This window comes from Lagenorhynchus albirostris, chromosome 12, assembly GCF_949774975.1.
Source record: "Lagenorhynchus albirostris chromosome 12, mLagAlb1.1, whole genome shotgun sequence".
In the NCBI taxonomy this organism is placed as follows: Eukaryota; Metazoa; Chordata; class Mammalia; order Artiodactyla; family Delphinidae; genus Lagenorhynchus; species Lagenorhynchus albirostris.
In genome coordinates this window covers 37,998,597-38,024,250 of record NC_083106.1, presented here as the reverse complement: position 1 = coordinate 38,024,250, position 25,654 = coordinate 37,998,597, and the positions used below count along the sequence as shown (strand labels likewise).

The 25,654-nt window shown below is 38.5% G+C and overlaps 1 protein-coding gene across 1 annotated transcript in view; it reads right to left on the bottom strand.

Moving 5' to 3' along the window:
* Positions 1–389: 389 nt before the first annotated feature.
* The window catches only part of LOC132530857 (triadin-like), a 42,012-nt gene continuing 16,747 nt past the window's right edge, over positions 390–25,654 (bottom strand). The window contains exons 8-10 of the mRNA XM_060168348.1: positions 7,962–8,003; positions 6,125–6,163; positions 390–3,325 (exon numbers count right to left, since the gene is read on the bottom strand). Of these exons, the coding sequence (XP_060024331.1) occupies positions 3,186–3,325; positions 6,125–6,163; positions 7,962–8,003 (221 nt within the window). The 3' untranslated portion in view covers positions 390–3,185. The remainder of the gene's footprint in view (positions 3,326–6,124; positions 6,164–7,961; positions 8,004–25,654) is intronic.

Genomic DNA, 25,654 nt, shown 5'->3' with positions numbered 1-25,654 from the left:
AATATACAGTTTTAGTTTCCACAATATTTCCATGAGGAGTTTTGACAGGGATGTACCAGAAGGAAACAATATACCAGCACTTTTCATGGGAATTATTTCGAAAAAGCTTTGCCCCATTATCAGGCTTTATGAAAACTAAATGTAAATTTAAAACCTTAGGTAGTTATTTTCTATAGACCTTCATCTATTAATAAGAGGTAAAGTGTGGGGCAGAGTAAAGAGTTGGGATGGGTAGCTCATACCAATTAGACAAAATGAAGAACTGAAACAGTTATTAACTACTTACATGTTCATGACCAATATGACATGAATTATAGGTGAACTACTAAAGACAATGACTTTTAACCAACCATTTATCTTTTCCTTTTAAAATGTAAAGCACAAACATGAAAGGACTAGAAATACTTTATTTGATGGACTCGCACGAACAGATGAGTTTAGTTAATATTTTTCATGTGCTCTTATCATTGTAACTTTAAGCAGATAAACCTTAACAATTATTATTAATATCGTTAACATCATAATTCATTTGTCTAATTCTAATTACAAGAAATTGTCATATTTAACTTTTTTATCAAATAGTTTTCATAATGAGCGTGAAAGAAACAATAAAATAATATAGAAATGCACTCAGAGGGAAAAGTACTGCCACATCCAAAAGTATTATTTCAGAAAATGTTTTTTATGTCATATCTGTATTAAGATATTTTGTCAGTCTCCACAGTACATCTGTGAGGTATAAGGTTGTTTGTCCTGAAATCCCTATTTTACACACAGGGAAACAAGCGCAGTATGTTTAGCAAATTTTCCAAGGCCACATATTGTGTCAGGATAGCGCTGGGAAAAGAATTTATCGCTGATATTTTTCTTATATAGTCCAGTGCCTAACACAGTGCCCTAGAAAGAGTAAATGCTCAATAGTCACTGAAGGAAAAGAATGAAACCATTCTTCTCTATGAAATTGAGAAAACTGTCATATTTGCTCTCTATTCCTTTAGTCATTAAACTGGACAAGCTAGGGCAGCAGTTGAGCAATAAACTTCATCCACTGTCCTTTCCACAAGTTTTCATTATTACATGAAGAGGCTTTACAAGATGGTACCATCTGGTCAGTACTGAAGTTACACACTTTTAGGCACCCCACGTAAGGAGTGTCATTAATCTTGGTTCATTGTACCATTGGCTTTTGTGGTGTAAGTTAGGTCCACCAGCCTGTGGCCAAGATCAACTTTTCACAAAAGTCACTGAAAATTCATTATTAATAATTAACATGTTACTAATGTCCTACCCTAATGATAGTCTAGTAAAACAGAGTTCTACATCTTGGAGCTAAAAAACTTAGTTGCAGTCCTTGAAAATAAATGACTTGGCTAGTGTCGGCTCTGTCTACTTCAGACTTCGCTGAAGATAATTATAAAGCCAGAAAGAATAACTCAATTTATTTCCTGAGTTAATGTGTCATAAGTTGAATTGCAACTGTAAACATGATAAAGGTCACAGTGGCATGACTTCTACTTTTATTTATTTAATTATTTTGGCCACGCCACACAGCATGAGGGATCATAGTTCCCCGACCAGGGATGGAACCCTTACCCCCTGCAGTGGAAGTACAGAGTCGTAACCGCTGGACCACCAGGGAATTCCCTGGCATGACTTTTAGAGTTGATAGAAAAATGTGGTAAAAAACACAAGTGTTGATATCACTGGGAGACAAAAGGATGGCAAAACTATAGTAGTTATTCCCAATGATGCATCATCAAAATAAGTTAAAGATTGTCATTCATTTCACTGACACTGGTAACCAATTACCTAAAAAATAAGTAAGACATCTCGTGAAGCACTTATGGTTAAAACGTATTCCTTCACCTCTAATGACATTCATATTTTTCTCTTTTGAGAAATAAAACCTGTTTAACTCCATAGAATGATCCTATTAAAGTGAAATGAAAATACTCTTGTATCTGTCACCCCAATTTAGTGATTGATCTAAAATTTCACCCAGGTGACATTTTCATTAGGGCACAGTCTGCAGAAATCTGACAATTCTACATCTCATTTGCTTATACTTAAACAAATGATTCACCAGACTTGCCTAACTGGATGGTGTATTTCCACTGGAGTGAATGTCCTAATAGTAATTCAAGACAAATCTTAGAGATAAGATTCATCAAACATTTCTACTCCATCTTATCATGTCTAAAGGTCAGAGATATTTTGAGCTCTAAAAGAGCATCATAAGGAACTTAAAGCATTCTTTGGTGCAACTGTTACTCATTTTTAGAGCATAGTCACAACTAAAATAGAGATAGACAGAAATCAAATCAAACTATTAAACATCTAAAAAAAGAATGGTTCTGAAGAACCTAGGGGCAGGACAGGAATAAAGACGCAGACGTAGAGAATGGACTTGAGGACACGGGGAGGGGGCAGGGTAAGCTGGGATGAAGTGAGAGAGTGGCATGGACATATATACACTACCAAAAGTAAAACTGATAACTAGTGAGAAGCAGTTGCATAGCACAGGGAGATCAGCTCAGTGCTTTGTGTCCACCTAGAGGGGTGGGATAGGGAGGGTGGGAGGGAGGCTCAAGAGGGAGGGGATATGGGGATATATGTATAGCTGATTCATTTTGTTATACAGCAGAAACTAACACACCATTGTAAAGCAATTGTAATCCAATAAAGATGTTAAAACAAACTATTAAACATCAGCTTACTGGGTAAATTGAGTTTAGACACCTACATGATGCAAAAGAGCAGCCTTTGTATGAGCTCCTACACCCTTTAAACTTGAAGCATAGTCCGTGTTTTCACTTCAAAGTAAATATCTAACTGAAGCCAGAAATTTCATTTTGTCATTGTGTCAATTATGTTTAAAAGACCATTATTAAGTAAAATGTAACCTAATTTGTGAACAACCCTACAGCGAGTGGAAATAGAAAAATATAAGTACCCACACCCAGCAACAAACAAATGACAGATTCTTGAGCGCCAGACCCTCCAACTCGTCTACTTATCATTCGATCCCTTTGCTCACTCTTTCTTTCTACACCAGGCAGGAGGGTAAAATATTTTCAGAGAAATTCCCTGGACTATATGATTTCAATTGCACGTGCCACTCTGGACAAACAGAAGATCCTATTTTCAAAGTCTTAAAGCACTTGTAAGGGCTGTGTATATGTGTCTTATCGTCCTTGTTGCTTCTGTTCTGGAGTACTTGGTTGGCCAGAGCTCTCTCCAGGGCGGTGTGCAGGAGTGACAGGAAACTGAAATCCATAGCCATTGTATCCATCCAAGTAGACACATTGGAAGAAGCTGATGGGGCCTAAAGAATAGAGGATGATGATTTATTAAAACAAGTAGAATGTGATTAGGAACAGAGGTAAAACACTGTGAGGCAGTCTAATACAATACATATGGACATGGGTTCTCCAGCCAGATAGCCTTGGCAACAACCAGCAAGTTCCTCACATGTAAAATCAAGACAACAACAAAAAACCTCACAGAAATATTGTGGAAATTAAATAAGTTCATATATGTGAACCACTTGAAATCCTTCCTGGCACATAATAAGCCATTATTAAAATGATAATAAGAAAAGCCTGGCATAGAAAGTCAAAGTGTTTAGTTTATAGGAATCTAGATGTGCACAGTATTTGGAAAAACTGGTATGTAGTAACAGGTTTCAAAACATGAGCTTATCAGTATGCAAAGTAACCAACTCGTGTGTGTGTGTGTGTGTGTGTGTGTGTGCGCGCGTGCGCGTGCGTGTGTTAATAACACCACAGAGAGTCTTGTGATTTGTAAAGTCTTGAGGTTTTCCACTTGCCCTTACTCTGGAGGCAAGCACTCTCCTGAGATGGCACAGTTACTCTCTAGGGCAGTGCCTCCAGATAGCAGCTCTGTTGTCAGAGTAGAAAACAACACAGGAAAGGACTTAAAGCCCAGCGAGGCAGTGTGCGCATTGGATACGGCATGAGCTCTGGGCCCAGTGAGCCGAGGCTTCCAGGTAGCAGTTTTGTTAAGAGATGGTGAGTTTAGCCCCTCCTCACCATGATGGACCCCTACTGACTCTTCAGTGTGGTCCATCGTATCCATTTGCATTCTGTCAACCAACCACAGACTTCTTGCACATGGCCAGGAAAGAGAATGACAATTGCAGCTAGCGGTATGTGGGATATGGGGGTGAGGGGCGTGCTGGCCAAATCCATGTGAGCCTAAGGGTTTACGAAGTAGAATAAAGCAAAGTGTGTGTAGAAAGAAGCCAAGGAAAGCAACAAGGGATTATTCTGATTTCATCATCCATGATGTCAGCTGACTTTAATCATTGGGTTTTTAGTGATGAAAAGTTTGGAGAAATCTTGAGTTTAGTCCTTCTCCTTTCCACTCTATCTCATCCAGAATTGTTTTCTATTTTGTTCTAGCCTCAGACAGAGGCAGGAACACAACCCCCCTCACCCCTGGGTGTTGGACGGTTACACAGAAGGATGGCAGAAAACGGCAGCACCAGTACTAAAAGGCGAAGAGTCCATCAACAACAGGCTACTTTCCAGCTGAACCTTCTGATCCGTAGGCACTGTTCTGACATTTATTTTATTGATGTCAAATAGTTATTAGTGAAAATACCATCATAGCTGCCTATTCTAGATCTTATATAAAAGGCTCATGAATATCAAACTATAGAATTGCTTCATGGTAAGATGAAAATAGAAAATATTGTTTTGCTACAAGTAAATCCCAAAATGAACTTAAAGTACTTGATACCTTGGTGCTTTTTTTACTAAAATAATGGAATTATTTTATTTATTTACTTCTTTTTAATTAAACCTTTTACTTTGAGATCATTGTAGAGTCGCATACAGTTGTAAGAAATAATGCAGAGAGAGCCCACGTATCCTTCACCTAGTTTTCCCCAATGGTTAACATCTTTTCAAAATTATACTATAATATCACAACCATGAAACTGACATTAATATAATCCACCTATTTCATTATGTTTTAATATTTATTTATGAAATAAGAGATTTTGAGTGTTATGTGATAAAGCCACAATTTGTTATGAGTAGGTTAACAATTGGGAAAGCATTGCTATATAAATCAGAAACATGCCCAGATTGACTTTATGGATTTTGCAACCATATCTGAAAGTATTAAAACTGCTTATTTCTTTATATTCCACATAACCTGATTATATGAAGGGTTATAATGAGTATCCCTCTTATCTGTTGCAGAAGCCCCAGCATCTAAATGGTGCCTAGAACATAGTAGGCACTTAATATTTGTTCAATAATTCAAGTATTAATACAGAACAGGAGGCATTTTCTATTATAGAGGACATTTTTCTAATTTCCTTCAGAAATACATCTAAGAAACATTGTAAAACCCAGAGAACATGATTGACATCATTTCCTCAGATAAATGTCTATTCTTTACTTTAAAAGCATTATGTGAAGCAAACTTAGGTTACACCTATTTTAAAAATTGCTTCCTTTAGTCTGTCCAGCAATGATTCTTATGCATATGTGAATTCAAGATGTATTGCTTTACCATCTGAAGAAAAATATCTAATTTAAAAGTACTGAAATAATGAGAATCTTGGACATTGAATTTTGTAACTGCATATGAATACTGATTGCATTCTAAAATCAACGATCCCAAAGATTGAACATTAAGAGCCTGCCATATATCGAGAACAATCCAAAAGAACTTTCATTCTTAGAATGAGTCTCTAAGCAATTGAATTGCTGAGACCTATTTCTACATTTTCTTCTTTTTGATATAAAAAATTTCAGCATATCACTTCAGCTGTCTTTTTACAAAGCAGACAGTAGCACGCATTTAAGCACAGATCCGGTTGGAGTGCTCAGGGTCAGAGCTGTGTAGAACGGTTTGCAGTAAGTGCCACTTCCATCATTGCTTTGTAATTCCTCCAAATATGTGCCACTTGCCTGACGCAAAAAATGCAGAACTTCTCTTTGAAATGTAAGAGACCTACTGTAATGTTATTCTTCATGTCTGTGCTAAAAATCTTCTTCTTTTTCTTCTTAAGGGAGTCTAACGTTTCAATTTATATATACCATCTACAGAATGCCTCAGTAGTTTTAATTTTTTTAAAAAAACTTACTTTTTTGCTTCTTTGTGGAAGACACATCTTCAGCTTCTTCTAGTAGATACAAAAATATGAAAGTAAATAACTTGTACATTCACAGCTATTATACAAATATGTAGGGAACTGAAAAATGCCAAAAAATGCACAGTATGAAAGAAACAGGAGCTACTTGCCCTCCTTAGAACATACTCTAGGTTCTTATTCAGATTCTGTTCAGCCTTTAACTACAAAATTTAGTAGGTAAGATCCAGGAGTAGAAGAGGAGGCAATGAAAGAAAAGAATGGGAAATGTTACAGGCGATTGTTCAGATAGAAACTGGTCCTGATGTTAATGGAGGGCTAGCTGACACCCATTCCTTTCTCAGAAGAGGTTTTTGATGCTCAGAGTTATAATATGGTAAGGATGGAATCTGGCTATGAAACAAACATTTTAGTCAAAATAATTTTAAATTTGTGAGAGACGTAAGTTTTAATGATCATCCTTGTCCTGAAAGAATAGCAGCAGGCTAGTATTCTGTATCCTTTCCTTCTCTCATGTGATTCAAGGACTCTTTTGCTTGAGTGACATGCACCATGTGTATATCTAACAAAGGATAATTTGACACTATCCATTTGAACCCCCTTTCCCAGGTTAGAAGTTCTTAACTGGTGTCCACAGATGAACTTTTGCGAGTTTCCTGTAAAACTATGAAATGTTAAGATATGAGTGTGTGTGTGTGTTTCATCTAAAGCAGGTTTTAGATTTCATCAAATTCTAAATGAGTTCAAAAAACTTCCTTCTCAAAGTGTGATCCATGCGCCAGCAGTTTCAGCATCACTTGGGAAACTGATATAAACACAGTTCTTGGTCCCCAACCTCAACTTATTTCATTTTAACAAGATTTCCAAATGATTTGTGTATAAAATTGTTTGAGAAGCTATGGTCTAGAAATTTAAAAAATATATTAAAAGTTATAGTTCTTAATAATTCAATTTTTAAAAAATCTAAAAATTTTAATATTCAAAAATATCTTAAGACGAGTGTAAATCATTTCATAAGAATCAGAAAACTATTCTCTTGTGTCTTTTCTCAAAGTGCTATCTTCCACACTGTCAATTAATTCCAGACACTGCCACAACACTTATATTTTGATGACAAGAACACCTCTTAGGCAAACTCTTAGTCTCGAAGTAGAACAGCAAATATCTATCATATAACAAGCCAAACTAGGAAGCCAGGAAACCCTTCAGGAAGAAAATGCATTAAATTAAATTAGTTGAAAACCTTACAATACAGATGAGGAAATTTAGTCCTGGAAATACTCGCCTAAGGTCATGTATCTGGTTGTAGCAAATTTTTCTGAGGTTTGAGATCTGTCTTCCTCCCTCCCTCCCTCCCTTCCTTCCTTCCTTCCTTCCTTGCTTCCTTCCTTCCTTCCTTCCTTCCTTGCTTCCATCTTTCCTCTATGCTATTGTTGCCAGCATAGGCAAGTTATCTTAATTTTTCTTAATAAACACATCAATCTCATATTTGAACATTTATGTGAACCTTCTGCTGTCAAATAACATCTCCCCAATCCTTGGTGAAATGATAATTTTGAAATATTGCTATTGTAAGCAGATTGGCCAACTAATTATTCAGTAATTACTTGTAAATATATCAGTGTCCAGTTAGGCTTCAATATATGGATATATATATATATATATATATGTTTTCCAAATAACGTACAAAAACTGTTTGTTTACAAATAAGTCTACCTCTAAACATTGCTTAGGTAAAGCTGAAAACCAGATCAAGAATAGTTAAATAAAACAGAAAAAATATTGCAGACTTAAGAGAAAACTCATAGTGAACTGAAGATAACAATTTTACCTTTAGCTTTCGTTGAAGCTGGTACATCTTCAGAATCTTCTCCTAGAGAGTAAAGAAAGACATATCAATTCATGATCTATTTCTCAGATTTCCCAAAGAGGAAATATTGTATTTAAAGGTTTTTAAGAGCTAGAGGGTCTCTTAATCTATAAACTCAGCATGAAGTGTCTCTATGAATAAGAACTTTGTGACAAATAAGGCAACTTCTCTGACTTGGGCAGAGGGTGGGGAGGAAATAGATGCTGTGCCAGGACTGTGGTCAGCAGGCCAGCGAAGTCTGGCTAGGGCAAGGAGAGCTTGCAGTGACCCTCCCAAACATGCTTGTCCTCCTCTGACTCCTAAAACTGCTTCCTGAAACCACAATCACTTTTGGAATTTCGGGAATTTGAGGTAAATAAATTCATACACGTATGTCGGGTCAAGAGGAAAATCTCCGCCCATGTATTTTATTAGCTGACTGACTTCTGACAATCGTAAAGGCAGTGAAAAGGCATTAAAAGCTGAACAAAACTCAAATATATAAATGATGACTCTTCAGGTGCATTAGGTATATCGCTTGGTCTTTTGTGTAGTCTACTTAAAAGGTACATAGTGGAATAATGCGGGAGTAATTTTAAGTCGGAGATCATTCTAATACAATATAATTAAATGATCTTTAAATTTTTATATCAATTTTTTAGCACTTGTCATGATTGGAAAGAGGATCATTTTTGTATTGTTTATTCAGATTTTGCATACCAGCTATCCACAAATACAAAAGGGGTAAAATAAGTTAGTATACACATTTTCTTTAATAGGGAAGAAATATGACCTTCAGGAAGAGATGTTACTATGTAAAAGAATAAAATGGGAAAAAGAAACAAAATTGCTAGCATTTTTTATGGTGAATTATTAAAGTTTCAACCTGATTAGTTTTTAAAATATTTCAATACAGGCTTAACTCAATTAAATACTGAATTAAGTGACCTAAAACTTTCCTATCAACAATTATAAATCAGGGAATAATTAAATGATATTTTTAAGTAAAATAATACTTATTTTTTAAAAGATATCAGTTCTTAGATGAATCAAGTAATAACTATATTTAGTTAGTGTATATTTAGTGTAGTCAAAATCTGCTAATTTCTATGAAGGATGTTTACAAAATTAAAATGTTACAAGGTCCTGGTACAAGAAATATATATTTTACTTTTGTAGGTAATAGCACACTTAAAACTAAGGCACCTATTCTCTGGATCTATTTGTTACTCCTGGGGAAATAAATATGGATAGAATAACAACCTTAGCTTCCTCTCTTTTGCAAAATCAGTATTCTGAACCAGAGTAAACTAGCTACAGGTGATAAAATCTGGCAAGAACGGAGTCACACGTCAATCACTCAGGCTAACCAGGAGAACAGAGGCACAAGGTAAACTGTAAGCCTAGGGCAATTGCCGTAGACATGCAATCTCTGTGTAAGCAACTTAACAGTAACAGTTTACTGATCTAGGAATACTTCATGCGATTGTCACTACTCAGAATACAAAAAATAGAGAAAAGCACTAAATACGTTTACTCTTGTAACTTGTGCCTTGATTGGGCAAGTGGTGGTTTGGACAAAATACTTGACTCTGAATGGATACAGTCATTATTATAAAAGAAGTATGAAAATGTGCCAGGGGAATTTTGAGTGACTTGCTTTTGGCGGAGGGGTAGTTAGAAAGACTATGAAGAAAGACTAGATCCAGCAAAGGACAGAGGATAGTTGAGGAGCACCGTAAACTCTGAGGACGGTAGGAGAACCACATCTGGAAAGGTTGGATAGGATTGTCATGTGCAAGGTGTTTACAGATCAGGCTGAGGTGTCTCTATTTAATGTCACGGCAAATGAAGGTTGTTCAAGAGAGAAATAATATTTTAGATGTACTTAGTAAAAACAAGGCTAGAACATAAGAGAATGGATTCAGAGAAAGAAATTGGGAATGCATTTTAATAGTCAACCTAGAAACCATGATTTCTGCAACTAGGAGTCACTGAAGGAGCTGAGAGTAAATGAGGCTTTCTATGCAGAGTTAAATAGAATTGGGCATGTGTGAGTGAAAGTGATGAATACAATAAGCGATAGCACCATCCACTATTTGAGTTTGGAGGAAGGTAGTGGTGCCATTCCCAGCAAGGAGGGAAACCTAAGAGGCACTTATTAGCTGGGATCATGAAAAGTTTCGTTTTCTTTGAGTTCAGTTGTGGTGTTGGCCAGTCATGAAATTGCAAGTGTCTAGAAAGAAGCAAGACAGAGAAGGCAAGATGTCTGGAAAAGTTTAGAATTGATGTGTATTGAGTTAATGGACAAAACTGGGAGAGTTGAGGCATCACTTTTTTTTTTGGCTGCGTTGGGTCTTCATGGCTGTGCATGGGCTTTCTCTAGTTGTGGAGAGCAGGGGCTACTCTTCGTTGTGGTGCGCGGGCTTCTCATTGTGGTGGCTTCTCTTGTTGCGGAGCATGGGCTCTAGGCGTGCAGGCTTCAGTAGTTGTGGCTCGCGGGCTCTAGAGCGCAGGCTCAGTAGTTGTGGCGCACAGGCTTAGTTGCTCTGTGGCATGTGGGATCTTCCCAGGCTTGAACCCGTGTCCCCTGCATTGGCAGGTGGATTCTTTTTTTTTTTTTGCGGTACGCGGGCCTCTCACCGCTGCGGCCTCTCCCATTGCGGAGCACAGGCTCCGGAGGCGCAGGCTCAGCAGCCATGGCCCACGGGCCCAGCCGCTCTGCGGCATGTGGGATCCTCCCGGACCGGGGCACGAACCCGTGTCCCCTGCATCGGCAGGCGGACTCTCAACCACTGCGCCACCAGGAAAGCCCTGGCAGGTGGATTCTTAAACACTGCGCCAACAGGGAAGTCCTGAGACAACATCACTTTTAATGATGGCAATAATAGTTAGTATTTCCTAACACTTACCACATGCTGGGTCCTATTAAGTAATTTCACATGTATAGCACATTCAATCCCTACAACACCTCTCTGAGGTAGGTGCTCTTATTTTAAATCTCCTGTATAGATAGATCAGAGAGGGGTTAAGTGCTGCCCATGGTCATAAAATGAGTGAGTGGCAGGGCTAGAGCATGAATCCCAACTTGCCTGAGTCAGATCCACTTGAATGAGGATTTACATTTATGGCACAAAGAGAGCACCTATAATGTGCCATCAGTTGTACTAAGCACAAATAGTAACAAATTTCACCTCCTCAGCAAATCTGTGAGGAGGGCACTATTATTATTCCCATTTTACAGAAGGGATAATTGAAGGATAGAAAGTCAAGGTCCCAGAGCTAGTACGTGGGGAAATCAGGATTCATACTCAAGCATTTGGGTTCCAGAGACTGTGTTGTTAACCACTATGCCATTCTACCTTTTGAGAATGGCCTTCTAAACTCAGTACTCTCTGATTCCAGAACCTATGCATTATATTGCTCAACAAGTATCTGCCAACATGCTCAGACAGAGTCAAAGTTACACATGAGCCATGCACTTGTGCAGAGCAGAGATAAAACAGTGTTCCTCTAAGCGTGGCCCTCTGCTCTTCCAACAATCTGTTTTCCTTAAGTGTGGACGAATACACGAGTTACCCTGTTGCCTTTGGAAATGGTAATGACAATGAAGAGGAAAGTATAATATCTGTTCTGTTTGCCTAGCCACTATAAGTAATGTAGGCAATCATATTCCAAATAATGAAGAATAAAAATGTATTATCTTGAGTTTCAAATTGTAGACTCCATCCTATACTTACATAGAAACTTAGATTCCAAAGGAACCATAAATATCAGGAAATCCAACCGTCCATCTAAAGCAGATGTGTCCACTGTAGCTGAGTCATTGAACAAATGGGAGTTCTTGTCTGTGTGGCTACGATTTTGATCTTCTGAACATGTTGGTATTACGGGCTGGCATTGGTATAGCTCTTTATACTCACTGAATTGGAGCTATAGACACAAGTTTTTAAGAGCTATTAGTTTGGGGAGACCTTCAAGATGGCAGTGGAGTAAGACGTGGAGATCGCCTTCCTCCCCACAAATACATCAGAAATACATCTACATGTGGAACAACTCCTACAGAACACCTATTGAATGCTGGCAGAAGACTTCCTGAAATGCAAGAAACTCCCCACGTACCTGGCTAGGGCAAAAGAAAAAAGAAAAAACAGAGACAAAAGAATAGGGACGGGACCTGCACCAGTGGGAGGGAGCTGTGAAGGAGGAAAGGTTTCCACACACTAGAAGCCCCTTCGCGGGCAGAGACTGCGGGTGGCGGAGGGGGGAAGGTTCGGAGCCGCAGAGGAGAGCGCAGCAACAGGGGTGCGGAGGGCAAAGCAGAGAGATTCCTGCACAGAGGATTGGTGCCAACCAGCACTCACCAGCCCGAGGCTTGTCTGCTCACCCGCCGGGGAGGGCGGGGGCTGGGAGAGGCTCGGGCTTCGGAGGTCGGATCGCAGGGAGAGGACTGGGGTTGGCGGCATGAACACAGCCTAAAGGGGGCTAGTGCACCACAGCTAGCCAGGAGGGAGTCCGGGAAAAACTCTGGAGCTGCCTAAGAGGCAAGAGACCATTGTTTTGGGGTGCTCGAGGAGAGGGGATTAAGAGCGCCACCTAAACGAGCTCCAGGGACGGTGCGAGCCGTGGCTATCAGCACGGACCCCAGAGACGGGCATGAGACGCTAAGGCCGCTGCTGCCGCCACCAAGAAGCCTGTGTGCAAGCACAGGTCACTATCCACACCTCCTCTCCCAGGAGCCTGTGCAGCCCGCCACTGCCAGGGTCCCGTGATCCAGGGACAACCTCCCCAGGAGAACGCACGGCGTGCCTCAGGCTGGTGCAACGTCACGCCGGCCTCTGCCACCGCAGGCTCACCCCGCATCCATACTCCTCCCTCCCCCCGCCCAGCCTGAGTGAGCCAGAGACCCCGAAGCAGCTGCTCCTTTAACTCCCTCCTGTCTCAGCGGGAACAGACGCCCTCAGGCCACCTACACACAGTGGCGGGGCCAAATCCAAAGCTGAACCCCAGGAGCTGTGCGAACAAAGAAGAGAAAGTGAAATCTCTCCAGCAGTCTCAGAAGCAGAGGATTAAATCTCCACAATCAACTTGCTGTACCCTGCATCTCTGGAATACCGGAATAGACAATGAATCATCCCAAAATTGAGGCGGTGGAATTTGGGAGCAACTGTAGACGTATGTGCATGCTTCTTTGTGTGAGTTTGTCTGTATAGCTTTTCTTTTACCATTTGTCCTAGGGTTCTGTCTGTCTGTCTGTTTCTGGTTTTGCTTTTTTTTTTAGTATAGCTTTTAGCACATGTTATCATTGGTGGACTTGTTTTTTGATTTGGTAGCTCTCTTCTTTCTTTCTTTTTTATTTATTACATTTAAACTTTTAACAATTTTTTAATAACTTTATTATTTTTCTTTCTTTCTTTCCTCCTTCCTCCCTCCCTCCCCCCCTCTTTCTTTCCTTTCCTTTCTTTTCCTTTTCCTTTTCCTTTTCTTTTCTATTTCCTCCCTTTTTTCTGACCTGTGTGGCTGACAGGGTCTTGGTGCTCCAGCCGGGTGTCACGCCTGTGCCTCTGAGGTGGAACAGCCTAGTTCACGACATTGGTCCACCAGACACCTCAGAGCTCCACGTAATATCAAACAGCGAAAGCTCTACCAGAGATCTCCATCTCAACGCTAAGACCCAGCTCCACTCAATGACCAGCAAGCTACAGTGCTGGACACCCTATGCAGAATAACTGAGACAGAAGAACGGATAAGTGACCTGGAAGAAAAAGTAGTGGAAATAACTACTGCAGAGCAGAATAAAGAAAAAAGAATGAAAAGAATTGAGGACAGTCTCAGAGACCTCTGGGACAACATTAAATGCACCAACATTCTAATGATAGGGGTCCCAGAAGAAGTAGAGTATAAGAAAGGGACTGAGAAAATATTTGAAGAGATTATAGTTGAAAACTTCCTTAATATGAGAAAGGAAATAGTTAATCAAGTCAAGGAAGCACAGAGAGTCCCATACAGGATAAATCCAAGGAGAAACAGGACAACACACATATTAATCAAATTATCAAAAATTAAATACAAAGAAAAAATATTAAAAGCAGCAAGGGAAAAACAACAAATAACATACAAGGGAATCCTGATAAGGTTAATAGCTGATCTTTCAACAGAAACCTTGCAAGCCAGAAGGGAGTGGCAGGACATGTTTAAAGTGATGAAGGAGAAAAACCTACAACCAAAATTACTCTACCCAGGAAGGATCTCATTCAGATTCGATGGAGAAATTAAAACCTTTACAGACAAGCAAAAGCTAAGAGAATTCAGCACCACCAAACCAGCTTTAAAACAAATGCTAAAGGAACTTCTCTGGGCAGGAAACACAAGAGAAGGAAAAGGCCTACAATAACAAACCCAAAACAATTAAGAAAATGGTAATAGCAACATACATATCGATAACTACCTTAAATGTAAACGGACTAAATGCTCCAACCAAAAGACATAGACCAGCTGAATGGATACAAAAACAAGACCCATATATATGCTGTCTACAAGAGACCCACTTCACACCTACGGACACATACAGACTGAAAGTGAGGGGATGGAAAAAGATATTCCATGCAAATGGAAATCAAAAGAGAGCTGGAGCAGCAATTCTCATATCAGCCAAAATAGACTTTAAAACAAAGAGTATTACAAGAGACAAAGAGGGACACTACAGAATGATCAAGGGATCAATCCAACAAGAAGATATAACAATTGTAAATATTTATGCACCCAACATAGGAGCACATCAATACATAAGGCAAATGCTAACAGCCATAAAAGGGGAAATCGATAGTAACACAATCATAGTAGGGGACTTTAACACTCCACTTTCACCAATGGACAGATCATCCAAAATGAGAATAAATAAGGAAACACAGCTTTAAATGATACATTAAACTACATGGACTCAATTGATATTTATAGGACATTCCATCCAAAAACAACAGAATACACATTCTTCTCAAGTGCTCATGGAACATTCTCCAGGATAGATCATATCTTGGGTCACAAATCAAGCCTTGGTAAATTTACGAAAATTGAAATCGTATCAAGTATCTTTCCTGACCAAAGTGCTATGAGACTACATATTAATTACAGGAAAAAATCTGTAAAAAATACAAACAGATGAAGGGTAAACAATACACTACTAAATAATCAAGAGATCACTGAAGAAATCAAAGAGGAAATCAAAAAATACCTAGAAAAAAAGGATGAAAACACGACGACCCAAAACCAATGGGATGCAGCAAAGCAGTTCTAAGAGGGAAGTTTACAGCAATACAATCCTACATTAAGAAAGAAGAAACATCTCAAATAAAGAACCTAAACTTACACCTAAAGCAATTAGAGAAAGAAGAAACAAAAAAACCCCTAAAGTTAGCAGAAGGAAAGAAATCATAAAGATCAGATCAGAAATTAATGAAAAAGAAATGAAAGAAACTATAGCAAAGATCAATAAAACTAAAAGCTGGTTCTTTGAGAACATAAACAAAATTGATAAACCATTAGCCAGACTCATCAAGAAAAAAAGAGAGAAGACTGAAATCAATAGAGTTAGAAATGAAAAAGGAGAAGTAACAATTGACACTGCAGAAATACAAAGGATCATGAGAGATTACTACAAGCAACTATATGCCAATAAAATGGACAACCAGGAAGAAATGGACAAATTCTTAGAAATGCACAAACTTCCGCGACTGAAACAAGAAGAAATAGAAAATATGAACAGACCAATCACAAGCATTGAAATTGAAACTGTGATTTAAAATCTTCCAACAAAAAGCCCAGGACCAGATGGCTTCACAGGCAAATTCTATCAAACATTTAGAGAAAAGCTAACACCTATCCTTCTCAAACTCTTCCAAAATAAAGCAAAGGTAGGAATACTCCTAAACTCATTCTATGAGGCCACCATCACCCTGATACCAAAACCACAAAGATGTCACAAGGAAAGAAAACTACAGACCAATATCACTGATGGACATAGATGCAAAGATCCTCAACAAAATACTAGCAAATAGAATCCAGCAGCACATTAAAAGGATCATACACCATGATCAAGTGGGATTTATCCCAGGAATGCAAGGATTCTTCAATATAGGCAAATCAATCAATGTGATACACCATATTAACAAATCGAAGGAGAAAAACCATATGATCATCTCAAAAGATGCAGAGAAAGCTTTCGACAAACTTCAACACCCATTTATGATAAAAACCCTCCAGAAAGTAGGCATAGAGGGAACTTTCCTCAACATAATAAAGGCCATATATGACAAACCCACAGCCAACATCATCCTCAATGGTGAAAAACTGAAAGCATTTCCACTAATATCAGGAACAAGACAAGGTTGCCCACTCTCACTAGTATTATTCAACATAGTTTTGTAAGTTTTAGCCACAGCAATCAGAGAAGAAAAAGAAATAAGAGGAATCCAAATTGGAAAAGAGGAAGTAAAGCTGTCACTGTTTGCAGATGACATGATACTATACATAGAGAATCCTAAAGATGCTACCAGAAAACTACTAGAGCTAATCAATGAATTTGGTCAAGTAGCACAATTGAAAATTAATGCACAGAAATCTCTTGCATTCCTATACACTAATGATGAAATATCTGAACGTGAGATTAAGAAAACACTCCCATTTACCACTGCAACAGAAAGAATAAAATATCTAGGAATAAACCTACCTAAGGAGACAAAAGACGTTTATGCAGAAAATTATGACACTGATGAAAGAAATTAAAGATGATACAAATAGATGGAGAGATATACCATGTTCTTGGATTGGAAGAATCAACATTGTGAAAATGACTCTACTACCCAAAGCAATCTACAGATTCAATGCAATTCCTACCAAACTACCACTGGAATTTTTCAGAGAACTAGAACAAAAAATTTCACAATTTGTATGGAAACACAAAAGACCCCGAATAGCCAAAGCAATCTTGAGAATGAAAAATGGAGCTGGAGGAATCAGGCTCCCTGACTTCAGACTATACTACAAAGCTACAGTCATCAAGACGGTATGGTACTGGCACAAAAACAGAAAGATAGATCAATGGAACAGGATAGAAAGCCCAGAGATAAACCCATGCACATATGGACACCTTATCTTTGATAAAGGTGGCAGTAATGTACAATGGAGAAAGGACAGCCTCTTCAATAAGTGGTGCTGGGAAAACTGGACAGGTACATGTAAAAGTATGAGATTAGATCACTCCCTAACACCATACACAAAAATAAGCTCAAAATGGATTAAAGACCTAAATGTAAGGCCAGAAACTATCAAACTCTTAGAGGAAAACATAGGCAGAACACTCTAGGACATAAATCAAAGCAAGATCCTTTCTGACCCACCTCCTAGAGTAATGGGAATAAAAACAAAAATAAACAAATGGGACCTAATGAAACTTCAAAGCTTTTGCACAGCAAAGGAAACCATAAACAAGACCAAAAGACAACCCTCAGAATGGGAGAAAATATTTGCAAATGAAGCAACCGACAAAGGATTAATCTCCAAAATTTACAAGCAGCTCATGCAGCTCAATAACAAGAAAACAAACAACCCAATCCAAAAATGGGCAGAAGACCTAAATAGACATTTCTCCAAAGAAGATATACAGACTGCCAACAAACACATGAAAGAATGCTCAACATCACTAATCATTAGAGAAATGCAAATCAAAACTACAATGAGATATCATCTCACACCAGTCAGAATGGCCATCATCAAAAAATCTAGAAACAATAAATGCTGGAGAGGGTGTGGAGAAAAGGGAACCCTCTTACACTGTTGGTGGGAATGTAAATTGATACAGCCACTGTGGAGAACAGTATGGAGGTTCCTTAAAAAGCTACAAATAGAACTACCATATGACCCAGCAATCCCACTACTGGGCATATACCCTGAGAAAACCATAATTCAAAAAGAGACATGTACCAAAATGTTCATTGCAGCTCTATTTACAATAGCCTGGAGATGGAAACAACCTAAGTGCCCGTCATCGGATGAATGGATAAAGAAGATGTGGCACATATATACAATGGAATATTACTCAGCCATAAAAAGAAACGAAATTGAGCTATTTGTAATGAGGTGGATAGACCTAGAGTCTGTCATACAGAGTGAAGTAAGTCAGAAAGAGAGAGACAAATACCGTATGCTAACACATATATATGGAATTTAAGAAAAAAAAATGTCATGAAAAACCTAGGGGTAAAGCAGGAATAAAGACGCAGACCTCTTAGAGAACGGACTTGAGGTTATGGGGAGGGGGAAGGGTGAGCTGTGACAGGGCGAGAAAGAGTCATGGGCATATACACACTAACAAACGCAGTAAGGTAGATAGCTAGTGGGAAGCAGCCGCATGGCACAGGGATATTGGCTCGGTGCTTTGTGACAGCCTGGAGGGGTGGGATGGGGAGGGTGGGAGGGAGGGAGACGCAACAGGGAAGACATATGGGAACATATGTTTATGTATTACTGATTCACTTTGTTATAAAGCAGAAACTAACACACCATTGTAAAGCAATTATACCCCAATAAAGATGTAAAAAAAAAAAAAAAAAGAAGTAAAAAAAAAAAAAAGACGTTTATGCAGAAAATTATGACACTGATGAAAGAAATTAAAGATGATACAAATAGATGGAGAGATATACCATGTTCTTGGATTGGAAGAATCAACATTGTGAAAATGACTCTACTACCCAAAGCAATCTACAGATTCAATGCAATTCCTACCAAACTACCACTGGAATTTTTCACAGAACTAGAACAAAAAATTTCACAATTTGTATGGAAACACAAAAGACCCCGAATAGCCAAAGCAATCTTGAGAATGAAAAATGGAGCTGGAGGAATCAGGCTCCCTGACTTCAGACTATATTACAAAGCTACAGTAATCAAGACAGTATTGTTCCGGCACAAAAACAGAAAGATAGATCAATGGAACAGGATAGAAAGCCCAGAGATAAACCCACGCACCTACGGTCACCTTATCTTTGATAAAGGAGGCAAGAATATACAATGGAGAAAGACAGCCTCTTCAATAAGTGGTGCTGGGAAAACAGGACAGCTACACGTAAAAGAATGAAATTAGAACACTCCCTAAAACCATACACAAAAATAAACTCACAATGGATTAAACACCTAAATGTAAGGCCAGACACTCTAATACTCTTAGAGGAAAACATAGGCAGAACACCCTATGACATAAATCACAGCAAGATCCTTTTTGACCCACCTCCTAGAGAAATGGAAATAAAAACAAAAATAAACAAATGCGACCTAATGAAATTTCAAAGCTTTTGCACAGCAAAGGAAACCATAAACAAGACCAAAAGACAACCCTCAGAATGGGAGAAAATATTTGCAAGTGAAGCAACTGACAAAGGATTCATCTCCAATATTTACAAGCAGCTCATGCAGCTCAATGTCAAAAAAAAACAAACAACCCAATCCAAAAATGGCAGAACACCTAAATAGGCCTTTCTCCAAAGAAGATATACAAATTGCCAACAAACACATGGAAGAATGCTCAACATCATTAATCATTAGAGAAATGCAAATCAATACAAAATGAGATATCGTCTCACACCAGTCAGAATGGCCATCATCAAAAAATCAACGAACAATAAATGCTGGAGAGGGTGTGGAGAAAAGGGAACCCTCTTGCACTGTTGGTGGGAATGTAAATTGATACAGCCACTATGGAGAACAGTATGGAGGTTCCTTAACAAACTAAAAATAGAACTACCATACGACCCAGCTATCCCACTACTGGGCATATACCCTGAGAAAACCATAATTCAAAAAGAATCGTGGGCTTCCCTAGTGGCGCAGTGGTTGGAAGTTCGCCTGCCAGTGCAGGGGATGCGGGTTCGTGCCCCGGTCCAGGAGGATCCCACATGCCACGGAACGGCTGGGCCTGTGAGCCACGGCCACTTGAGCCTGCGCGTCCGGAGCCTGTGCTCCGCAATGGGAGAGGCCACAGTGGTGAGAGGCCCGTGTACCGCAAAATAAATAAATAAATAAATAAAAAGAATCGTGTACCAAAATATTCATTGCAGCTCTATTTACAATAGCCAGGACATGGAAGCAACCTAAGTGTCCATCAACAAATGAATGGATAAAGAAGATGTGGTACATATGTACAATGGAATATTACTCAGCCATAAAGAGAAACGAAAGTGAGTTATTTGTAGTGAGGTGGATGGACTTAGAGTCTGTCATACAGAGTGAAGTAAGTCAGAAAGAGAAAAACAAGTACCGTATGCTAACACATCTATATCGAATCTAAAAAGAAAAAATAATGGTCATGAAGAACCTAGGGACAAGACAGGAATGAAGACACAGACCTACTAGAGAATGGACTTGAGGATATGGGGAGGGGGAAGGGTAAGCTGGGACAAAGTGAGAGAGTGGCATGGACATATATACACTACCAAACGTGAAGTGGATGGCTGGTGGGAAGCAGCCGCATAGCACAGGGAGATCAGGTTGGTGCTTTGTGACCTCCTAGAGGGGTGGATTAGGGAGGGTGGGAGGGAGGGAGATGCAAGAAGGAAGAGATATGGGAACATATAAAGAAAGAAAAATTTTAAAAAATTAAAAAGAACACTATTTCTGGAAATTGTTAGGGTTAATTTTCAGATTTCATGGAATTAAAGACTGAAGAGGTGGTGAAGAATTGGTGGGAAACTTAGTTCAGAAGTGTGGTTGTAAATGAAAGCAGAGCCAAAGCACAAGAGCTTCAGTAACTGAAATGGTAAGAGACATTTTATACAAGGGAATCATCTGAAGATATTTGTCAGCAGGGGGAAGAGGATCTCTTAGAGTGAGAACTGAAGATGTGGGATTGAGGGAGCAGGGGAAGCAAGAAAGGATGGAGTCAAGGAGAAACATGGAGTGATAAATCTTGGGAGAAGCAATGCTTCTTCACCTGAGCATGAGAGGGTAGTGGTGGGTAAAAAAGGGAAAAGATTAAAAGAGATTGTAATTTGGAGAGAAGGACAATTTTAAAGAATCCACACTGATACCACAGATTGTTAAATTTATTTTTCTTATTTTTACAGATAACATTTTCCTGTGTAGTGCCCAGTTTGCTCTGCATTCTCTTAGCAAACAGGATAAATAAATAAAAACTACCTAAATAATGCATGTGTATGTACCAGCAGTTACTGCATGTTTATTTCTACTGGCAGTCTATTCTGATTTGTGCAGAGTTTCAGGAAGTACTCATAGGTAAGCATCTAGGATCCTTAGGCACAGACACAAAAGTAACTTAGCCTGGATTTTTGTATTCTTCCTCACTCTTCTTACTTTATCTAATTCACAGCATCATCTTGTGTCTGCAGAAATATTGAAAGCTCCAAATTATTTTCTCAGCTGATGTTTTGATAGATTATCTGTAAATAGCCTGATAGAATATTATAGTCTAAGAGTTTATGTTTTTTCAAGACATCCTAAGAATCTATAGTAGTTCAAGGCAACACTTGACAGCTAGTCTATTTTAGCTGTCAGGTGTGAAATGCTCCTTCTATACATTCTATTATTTAAAATGATCATGAGTTTTAAAGAAAATTAACTGCTACACTGAGCAATCTCCACAGATTCTTAGAATTGCCCGCAGGGAGTAATAAAGTATGCAGAAACAATTCACATTTGGACTTTTGCACACAGTGAAGCCAAGGGTATTCAATAAAGTATGCAATCCTTTCTGAGTGTCTGTCCCATCACTCTAGGGATAAGACACAACTGTTTTGAGGGCAATGTCAGAACAACTTACCATCACCAGTAAATGAACGTGGCCACATTGCTGGTACCCGAAGACTAATAATGGACAGTGACAAACATTTCACCAACTATGCCTTATACACAGACTTTCTCTGGGATCTAGCAGAAGGTGTGATCACAGGGGATGAGCACTGCAGCTAGTGCCTATTTAGAAGGCTTCGGCCAAAAGTAAGTGCTCCATTATTTTTTCTCCTGGAACAAAATCTCCATGAATTTAATCACCCATTTTCTAAAAAAGTAGGATTGTTTTAAGTCCACCCCAAAACAAGTGAGATTTTTAAATTATTATTTTATCTCATTGTTTCATCCATTTTGACACAAAATCTTCTAAGCAAAGCCTATCTCTAACAAGGGAAGTAACCTATTTTCATCATTATCATCATCATCATCATCCTCCTCCTCACAGATAGCAATTAATGATCACTTACTATGCACCAGTCACTTATGCACTCTTTTTTATCTTACTTCATCTTCCCCAAATTTCAATTAGGTAATTTTATTATCACTATTCACATTGAAAAAAATAAGACTACTAAGCACAGAGATGTTAAGCAATTTACCCAAGCTTTTAAGTCATGATGGGAACCCAGTCCATCTGAAACCAGTTTCCCTGTTATCAGCCACTACCCTGTGAGGACTTTTGTAATTCTACCATGTATTCACTGCTAATTTGTTTTTAACAAAAACTACACTGATGTTAGTATCCATCAACATTCCATTGCAGCAAGTGATATCCAATAAGATTCCATTTCACCAAGGGGCCTCCAATAAAAAAGGGAGTCAATCATTTTATCCTGAATTAAGTTTTCATCTATATACCACAAGAAGGCATGTTTTCCTTTTTCAAAGGTTTGTGTCTTTATGTATTAACTGAGGATGAGGATGGTTTGGTTTGAAAGAAGATTAAATTGAGGATTCTATGATTAAGATTGTCTAAAATTTTAATAACAAATTTAATTTTATACAGCTGTTTGGAACGAGGCTATCAGATATTTTACTTTTTAATTTAGAAAAGTAAGGCATGAACCTTGGTTAAAACAAGATTTGTGGGGCTTCCCTGGTGTCGCAGTGGTTGAGGGTCTGCCTGCCGACGCAGGGGACGTGGGTTCGTGCCCCAGTCCGGGAGGATCCCACATACCGCGGAGCGGCTGGGCCCGTGGGCCATGGCCACTGAGCCTGTGCGTCCGGAGCCTGTGCTCCGCAGCGGGAGGGGCCATAACGGTGAGAGGCCCGTGTACCGCAAAAAAAAACCCAAAAAACAAAAAACAAGATTTGTGGGTGACATTAAAAAACTCTTAGGCACTATTACTTTTGATACTATGGTAGACAATAACGACAACTACAAAATCACATCTTTTGTTGTAGTGCTGCATTCAGAGGAAGTAAAGGAATCTCCAAACAGAATCCTCCCTCCTGCTCCAGGAAGGGGACAAAACCCTGCTGATACACGAAAAGTGAAGTCATCCTGAGGACAAGTGATTATATTAAACTGGAACTCAAAAACTAAGTATACAAGGAGAAAAGTGGGGGTGCAGGGGCTAAGCGCCCTTATTAGGTCAGAGACAGTGGGATGAACATATGACTGTCCCAGGGGCTCCTGAAGACAGCAGTTTTCAGATCTCCTCCAAATCCCACCATAAAAACAGATAGCAAAGGCCATGGACAATATTTATTACAAAATGGAGTGAACCCTAAAGTACTTGTGAATGGGGACAACTGGCCAAACACCCAACAGGTATCAGTGTTTGCAGAAGAGGAAGCAGGAGGAAACAATGGGGATTCTGAGATACCTGAAAATAGGGAACCCTACTAGAGCCAACAGATATTTTCTGAAAAGTGAGTCAGAACAACTTGAGATAATCAGCTGAAACTGGGAGGGACTTTGCCCAGTCATTAGCAGGTGAGCATAAAGTGTTCACCATGAGGTCTGAGTGCTGATGCCATCAGGTACCCTATGACCTTGAGAAACTGATGAGCCAGTGTTGACTTTCAAGACAGGACCCCTCAAATGGTAAGAAGCTGCTAGGAGTGGAATAAAAGTTGAGCAGGACAGGGACAATAGAGACAAAGAAAGATAAGGTCAGATAAAAATGAGGGAAAGAAAAATAAATAGGACCTCATAATCAAAGTCCCAAACACAAAAAGACCATCATGAGTAACAGTCTGAAAAAGCAACAAACAACAAATTTATATCACAAAGTACTTCAAATACTGAGATTTTCAAATTCAAAATTTAATATATATGAAATGTTTTAAGAAATAGAATATAAATTTATAAGGACAAGCAATAGGAGATTGTGAAAATAACAAATAAGATTTGAAAAGTAACTTATAATAAAAATATAACATATAAAAGCTCATTGGATTAGTTAAAATAATATAGAGCTCAAGATATAATTAATGAATATATATATTAGAACTGATTAAATTCTAATCAGAATAAATATGGCATAGAGACACAAGGAGATGAAAAATCTGAAAGAGATGTTAAGAGAGAACAAATAATATACATACATAACAGATTCCTAATCAGCAGTAGGAAATAAATTAAGACACCATATTTGAAGAAATAATGGCTATGAATCCCCCAAACTGGTAAAAGAAAAAAAAATTGTGTCCTGGAAGCACTTCACAATAAAAAGACGCTCTTGTTTCAATAAACTACAGTGAAACTGTAGCAGATAAAAGGCAAAGAGAAAATATATTTAAAGAAGCCAACTCTATTTACAATAGCCCGGAGATGGAAACAACCTAAGTGTCCATCATCGGATGAATAGGTAAAGAAGATGTGGCACATATATACAATGGAATATTACTCAGCCATAAAAAGAAACGAAATTGAGCTATTTGTAATGAGGTGGATGGACCTAGAGTCTGTCATACAGAGTGAAGTAAGTCAGAAAGAGAAAGACAAATACCGTATGCTAACACATATATATGGAATTTAAGAAAAAAAATGTCATGAAGAACCTAGGGGTAAGACAGGAATAAAGACACAGACCTACTAGAGAATGGACTTGAGGAAATGCGGAGGGGGAAGGGTAAGCTGTGACAAAATGAGAAAGTGGCATGGACATATATACACTACCAAAAGTAAAATGGATAGCTAGTGGGAAGCAGCCGCATAGCACAGGGAGATCAGCTCGGTGCTTTGTGACCACTTAGAGGGGTGGGATAGGGAGGGTGGGAGGGAGGGAGGTGCAAGAGGGAAGAGATATGGGAACATATGTATATGTATAACTGATTCACTTTGTTATAAAGCAGAAACTAACACACCATTGTAAAGCAATTATACTCCAATAAAGATGTAAAAAAAAATTCTGATAAAATACTAACCAAAAGAAATCTGGAATAATTATAATATCAGACATACTACACTTAAAAAAAGATCCCTATATGGAATACAGAAGTTATCATATAAAGATGAATGTTCAGTTCACTGGAAAGATATAATTAAACTAGTATAAAACTTATAAAACAGTTCTTAACATAAAAATTGAAAAAACTATAGGCATAAGCTGATAACTTTCCATCATAGTAGGAGATTTCAATACAGTTTATTCAACTATTGATACTTCAAATATTCAAAAAATTAATGAAGATACAGAGTATCTTCACACACAAACTTGACTCAATGGATATAGAATTGTGCTTCCAACTATTAGAAAATGCACAGTATTCTCAATAATATATGGAATATTTACTAAAGCAGACAATATATTAGTTCATAAGATAAGAGCTCAACACATTTCAAAGAATACACCATTTTCTCTGACCAATACACAATTAAGTTAGAAGTTGATTAAAAGAGGATTATCTTTATAATTCCCATAGGTTTGGAA